This window comes from Eschrichtius robustus, chromosome 11 (genome assembly GCF_028021215.1).
Source record: "Eschrichtius robustus isolate mEscRob2 chromosome 11, mEscRob2.pri, whole genome shotgun sequence".
Lineage (NCBI taxonomy): Eukaryota > Metazoa > Chordata > Mammalia > Artiodactyla > Eschrichtiidae > Eschrichtius > Eschrichtius robustus.
The window spans coordinates 4,890,724-4,897,519 of NC_090834.1; the positions used below are offsets into that span (position 1 = coordinate 4,890,724).

At 44.3% G+C, this 6,796-nt stretch overlaps 1 protein-coding gene across 1 annotated transcript in view; it reads right to left on the reverse strand.

Moving 5' to 3' along the window:
- BARX2 (BARX homeobox 2) overlaps positions 1 to 6,197 on the reverse strand; it is a 70,290-nt gene extending 64,093 nt beyond the window's left edge. Inside the window, exon 1 of the mRNA XM_068555781.1 lies at positions 5,989 to 6,197. Coding sequence (XP_068411882.1) covers positions 5,989 to 6,175 — 187 coding nt within the window. The 5' untranslated portion in view covers positions 6,176 to 6,197. The remainder of the gene's footprint in view (positions 1 to 5,988) is intronic.
- Between the last annotated feature and the right edge of the window lie 599 nt (positions 6,198 to 6,796).

Below are 6,796 nucleotides of genomic sequence, written 5' to 3' on the forward strand. Positions count from 1 at the left end.
ACCTAACTTCCGTCTCTGTTCCTCTTCCTCCCGACCTCAAAACAAAGTGCAAAGAGCACCTAAAAATGCTTCTGGGTTAACACTGATTCAGTCGTGCTAAATGCTGGGCAGGGCACTCCCCCCCCCCCCCCCCCCCGCCCAGGCTCTTCCCTGAAGGCGCCCCAGCAGGTGTCTACGTCAAATCAACGGTGGGCATTTACTCTCCAAGCAGGGACAGAAGAATTTCAGAAGCCACCTTTGTGTTGCCCCCAGGGTCATTCGGAAGGACACTGAGCTACATACCAGGAGGAATCAAGTGGCTTCAAGAATTTCAAAGAAACCCACTCTTTTTCTTTTCCCCTATTCCTTCCCTTTTTTGTTTTCATCTCTCTTTACAATCTAAACAACAATTTACCGTCCTTGCTGCTTTTCACGTAGATTCCTAGGATGTAAAAACCTAACAATCTTCTCATTTAGATTCCTGAGGTATGTTAAAACCAGCAGCTATATACCAGCCACGCTGGGATCACAAATTTTATTTTCAAGCCAGAGGTACAACCAACACTGCAGGAAATTGGTTTCATAAAAGATTTACTGCATATACAATTTCAGTTGAGTTGTATTTAAGGAGGTTAATATGACAATTTTGGTGTTGATAATACCCTTTAAGTGGAGTTCAAAGAGAAAATTCCAGACGGTAAGCAAACGGATTAAATTATCATAATGTTTCACAATTCCAAAGTGCCCACATAGACTCTAGAGGACCACAAAAAAGAGCTTGGCAGTGGCTCTACAGGTGCTTCAGAGAAAGATTTAAAATATCCCAACTGTTAGCCAAGACTTAGAATAAACTTAAAAATAATGGCAGTGGACTCCCCTGGTGGCGCAGTGGTTAAGAATCCGCCTGCCAATGCAGGGGACACGGGTTTAAGCCCTGGTCCGGAAAGATCCCACATGCCGCGGAGCAACTAAGCCCGTGTGCCACAATTACTGAGCCTGCGCTGTAGAGCCCACGAGCCACAACTACTGAGCCCACGTGCCACAACTACTGAAGCCCACGTGCCTAGAGCCTGTGCTCTGCAACAAGAGAAGCCACCGCCATGAGAAGCCCGTGCACCGCAACGAAGAGTAGCCCCCGCTCACCACAACTAGAGAAAGCCCGCGCAGCAACGAAGACCCAACGCAGCCAAAAATAAAAAATAATTTAAATAAATTAAATTAATTTAAAAAAATAATAATGGCAGTGCCGTCATCAAGCAAGTGTAAATATTTGTTGAATTAAATTATTGAATTAAATGATACTGAAGATTATAGACCTTTGGAAAGGCATTTTAACTTGCTAAATTTCTAATCATTTTCCCATTTGCTATTAGAAAAATGAGAACCGGCAAATAAATTGCTAATAAACTATATTCACTCGTTAAAACTGACCCCTAAGGAATCCCTCAGTCTCTCTATTTAACAAAGGTGTCATAAAATTTAAGGAGTAAGGAGACAACAGCTGAGGATCCCAAAAGAGCTCAGCTGACCTTGGATGAGTCCTCTATACTGTGCTTCCCTCAATTTATTTTCCCTTAGAGTGGGAACAGGAGAGGCAGTGATGAGTGATTGCTAATAAAAGCATATTTGCCTCTGGCAGAAATACAAACGCTTGCTAATAAAGATCATTTTCCAGACCCCCAGTTTACATTTCTCTATCAACGTACCAGTGCCCAGGATCCAGGTTCCCAAGATACTACAGGTTTTGGTCTCCAACTGAAAGACTGAGCTAGGATTGGGGGAATCACTGGAGCCAACTCATGAAGGGGCAGCCTGACTCCCTGACCCCCATCACACAGGTCCACACCTCATTTCATTTTTCACCAGGATGACACCCAATCTTTGTGCTAAAAATGAGCCCAAGGACACCACCCCAAAGAACTTGTTTCTCTTGGACCCACCAAAGAATAAAATGTTCTCAAAGCCCCCTCCTAAGATAAACACCCTTCCCCACATGCCCCTTTTAATTGGCTGGTTAACTGTCCCTTGGGTATGACTGCACAGCTTTATCCCGGGTGTGTAATGGAGTTGGAAAAATCTTCCTGATTTCTGAGTATCCTAATATGAAAGACAGCGGTGTACAGTGCGGGCTGAAACTACGTTTAAGCCCTGATGTGACCCTAGCACTTCGCAAAAGAAAAAAAAGTATGTTATGCTTGGGAAGGTTGGTCTGTGGTCACTGGGATTCCTCCCAATCAGCTCTGTAGACTGGCCGCTGGAGGTCACGGAGAGAGCCTACAGAACCCTTCCGCCAGAGAAGAGAAAACGAATTAAACTATAGGTTTTAGTGAGATCACTAAAAGTCATGCAGGGGCCATGGGTTGTAAAATGTACAAATACCCATATTCACCTCCCCCCAAATGTGCGTGTACAAGTCCTAGGGTAATTCTAGGTTATAAGTATCAATAATTATAATAAGTTATAAGTAATTATGCACAGTACTTAGGTTTCTCAGTATCCTCTTATGAAAACTCTTAGGGTAAATTGTTACATCCCTGTTTTTGTGAAGCAAGTTACTCATTTTTTCCAAACAGCCCTCAAATTTAGAAACTCTGCCTATTTCTAAAGATCAAACTGAAAGAGAGATCCCTCGAAAGGAACCGTGCCGCTACCTCTGCAATCTATTCCGTCCTGAGAAGCCAGTTCAAGGGACTCTTCCACCAAGAAACATTAATCACAACCAGAAAAATAAAACAATGCACCTGAGAGTTAAACAATATTTATGATATCATAAACTGCAAGTCATTTTTGGCCTTCAATCACTGTCAACGTTCTAATGTTTATGAGAGATAATCACTGGCTTCTAAATGGCAATACAGTTCCATTCTGAGTGAGGATTACTGTTACCAGATTTTAAAATAAGAACAACATGTCATAAACTAAATTCATTCTAAACATGTTCCATACCTTCTCAACGGTCTGAATAACAAACTTTTTTTTTCAAATGGAGGCTCTCTTTGGGCTTGGTTTTTTAATTTTATTTTAAATTTAATGACAAATGTTCCTTTAGTTTGGCTTTAAGAGAAGGATTCCTTTACTCAATATCTATTATGTGATGCAGGAGATCTATTAGGAAACTTAAGTCAATCTGGAGATTGCTTCCTAAAACTAAAATTACTATATTTTAATAAGAAAGGGCCTGTTCAAACAAACAATTGTTTTTGAAGGTGAGTAGTCCATCAAGGTTAGGGTGTCTAATAATAAGTTACTGTCAAGTGATTATCTACCAGATGAGAAATGTTTCCATTTCTCAGCTTACTTGAATATACATGCTCTTCTGCCCGAGGAGATCAGGATCATAAACTGACATTAGGATTTTGCTAAATCTGAACGACTTGGTTTGCTTAATTATGTAGAGGCTTTTTAAACGCTGTAGCTTTTTTTCCACCACAATTTCATGTACTTACTGTGCAGAGTGGTCACTTTATTATCTTAGTTTTCATTATTTTAGCTGACAAAGGTCACTTCTCTTAGTTATATAAATCTTAAAAGAGCAAACCAAAGGACGAGATAGTTCAGTAACTTTAATTCCAATTTATGCCTTTCACTTGATTTGAACATTTTATGCATTGGTTCCACCAAAAGTGCTAAATATTTATCTCTATCCAGAAAAAAAAAATACATATATATATATATAGTTTCATTATGAATGCCAGCAACTTATTGCTGTTTTTTTAATTAATAAAAAAAAGATTAAGTTCATCCAATTTAAGATTTGTGATCCTGAACATAACTGTTAAAACCAACAAAAATGCTTTGAAAGCATGGTATTTGCAAAACCTTTGAGAAGTCGCTTATGGTATTCCCATGATCTAATACACGTAAGGCTTTAACTATAATCGTAAACCCACTGAAAGCTTATGATCTGAAAGGATGGACTATTGTAGCCAGTTTTTATGGGTTTAATTCCACTGGCAAATCCCAGTTTCTATATTTTAAATCTCAACTAGAGCAAAATCACAACACATTTTCAAAAGAACAACCTAAAGAAATCAAGCACAGGAACAATAGGGCAAGAACGCCAGTGCCAACAACCACCCTCTCCCACAAACCATCAAAGAACTTCAAAAGCACAAGACTGAGCAAAACTTTTAGTTCGTGAAATATGTGCGATTCACTTTTAACACTCACAAAAGTACATGTGAATCACTGTATTTTCCTCTGATTTATGTCCCACACAAGGTTCAATAAAACACAAAACTTACTCAACCTCGATCATTGTTTTTGGAGGCTATTTATTACTCTTTTTCTAGCATGATTTCTTCTATGATCCAATTCTGTGACTGCTAAAAGCCAGGAAAAGCTGCCTTCAAGTCAATGCATGGCACGAAGTCACTAAAAAGTTTGCAGGCATCAGGCTATGCTTAGGTGCTTAGGAGAAGCTGTTCTGCTTTGTCCTAGGGACCTCCAGGTATGCAATGTCTTTTCAGGGTGCAAGAGATTTACGATTAAGACGGATCCTCTCTTTTTCCTTTAAGGGATTTGAGTTCTCATGGCAAATGATTATTTACACTCAAAACAAGAATCAGCCTACTTCTCCCGCTCCAAGATCTATGTAGACAACTCATCCCAGGTTTAACGCATGGCAGACATACAAATGTAAAAACATCAACCATATCTACCTTGTTTTTAAAATTTTTTCTTCGTATCTTGTTTCGTATATTTCTTGGCTTTTAAAATGCAGTATTACAAGTCTTGTTCTGGGCTACCAGGCCTAATTCCACCTTACAGACAAAATTTATTTTACAAAGGAGTAATTGAATATAATACTCATTTTATTACCAAATACATGTAGGAACAACTTGGTTGTAAAAGAACTTTACTGTATGTATTTACACACATATTTACTGATTGTCCTAGAGAGCCTATCAATGGAAACAACAGAAAATGCAGTATTCCAAGCACAGTGTACTAGCAGCTCTTGGCCTGAACGTTCCAAAAACATCTTTCAAAACCACTGCTATCTCTTCACTTCACTTTTTCAATGTAAGTACAATTAAATTCATTTATTTCATGCCACCAATGCAACAAATATACCCTCAAAGGGTCTTGCGGTTTGGAAATACTAAATTTTTACCTTCAGTTGAAAGCAGAGTCAATAACTTTTTTGATAAAAATTGCTTCAATTTTTTTTTTTTTTTTTTTTTTTTTTTTTTTTTTTTTGCTATACCCATGTCTGGAGAGCCTAAATCCTTATAATGCCAGGGCACTATGAAACTTGGAGCTTCTCTTAATGCAAGATTTTTAGAAGTAACTTTGGATTTATTTTCTACATAAACCTATGACTTTTAAAGTATATTTATTAAGTGTTCTGTATTTTTACTACGGGTCTTGTTCTTGTGGAGAAAGCAAACCAGATTTGAGGAATGTTTTTATTGTGATCGTTGTTTTTTACTCACTTAAAACTCACAGGGTTGACCTCCTCAGCTGGCTCCACAACGCGACACATTCCAGAACTACTTCCCCAGAGGGAGATACTTTTAAGTAAAGTTCAGCGGATTCAGGATTTTGCGGGGAACCTCAGGATACTGACTTACTTGTAAAATTCCCAGTGGAGACAGGAGGTTGGACGAGTTAACTCAAGGTGAGAAGCAACGCCACTTCCTGAGACAATGATTTAAGTGCTGAACCTGGTCAAGGGTTTGAACTTTCTTCCTGAAAAACCACAGCAGCGCTGGGAAGGAGGAAGGTTCTCCTGCCAGCAGATCCCAGGCGCTGCGGGGCGGCCGGCTCTCGGGGGCGCGCTGCCTTGACTGCCTTTCTAACCTTGCCATTGACACCTTGCCGGGCCCCTTCCAGGTTGCAGCGGCCTCTGCAATGCTCGCCTCGGACAAGTCTAGTCCTCTTGCAGGGGCCCACAATTCCCGGGCCCCTTCCTCTCGCCCTTGGGTGGGAGGACAGAGGTGGTCAAGCGCCCGACCCCGGCACGAAAGCGGCCGCACCCCACTGCGCTCCCGCGGGCCGTCTTACCGGTACAGGAATGCAGGGGCTTGGGTCGCACGACCAGCGACGGGCACATGGAGTAGAGGGAAAGTTTCTCAAAGTAGTCGCAGGTCTCCTTGGAGAGGATCTCGTCGATCATGAAAGTCTTGTAGCGCCTCCTGGCTGCTTTGAGCTGGCCGGGCGAGCTCAGCCTCAGCTCTGCGTGGCAGTGCATGGTGAGCCCGGGCGAGCGCCCGCCGCCCGGGGCCGCGGGGCTGGCGCGCCGGCGGGGGCTTCCGGCCGGCTCCTCGGCGGCCGGGAGGCGGCGGGGCTCGGGAGGTGCGCGGAGGGGAGCCGTCACCGGGCGCGCGGGCTGCGCGTCTAGACCCACCCGCGGATCAGCATCTTCGCCGAGCCTTTTGGGGACAGTGCAGCTGTCAATCAGCGCGCGCTTCCCGCAGGGCCTGGTGCGGAGCCGCGCGGAGGGCCGGCCGCTCGGCGCCCACCCCGCCCAGCCCGCCTGTGACACCCGGCGCGGACCTGCGCGCCTCGTGCCCGCCGCTCTTGATCGCCTTCTCCAGCCTCTCAGCGTCTCGCGCTCGTCTGCGTGCCTATTTTAAGACACTCGCTCCGGCTCTCCTCCCCGCCCCCCTCCTGGGACGAGTTCCAGGTGTGTGTGTGCAGTGTGCGCGCCCGTGTGTGCGCGCGGTGCGGGGAGCGCGCGCCGCCCCCGCCAACGGGCTAGGCCTCCGGGGGCCGCTGCCCACGCCGAGCCCCGCGCGCCACCCTCGCGCCGGGCATGCCGCGCTCCCAGCCGCGCTCCCATCGCCGGCACCCGGCGGGCGGGCACGTCCTG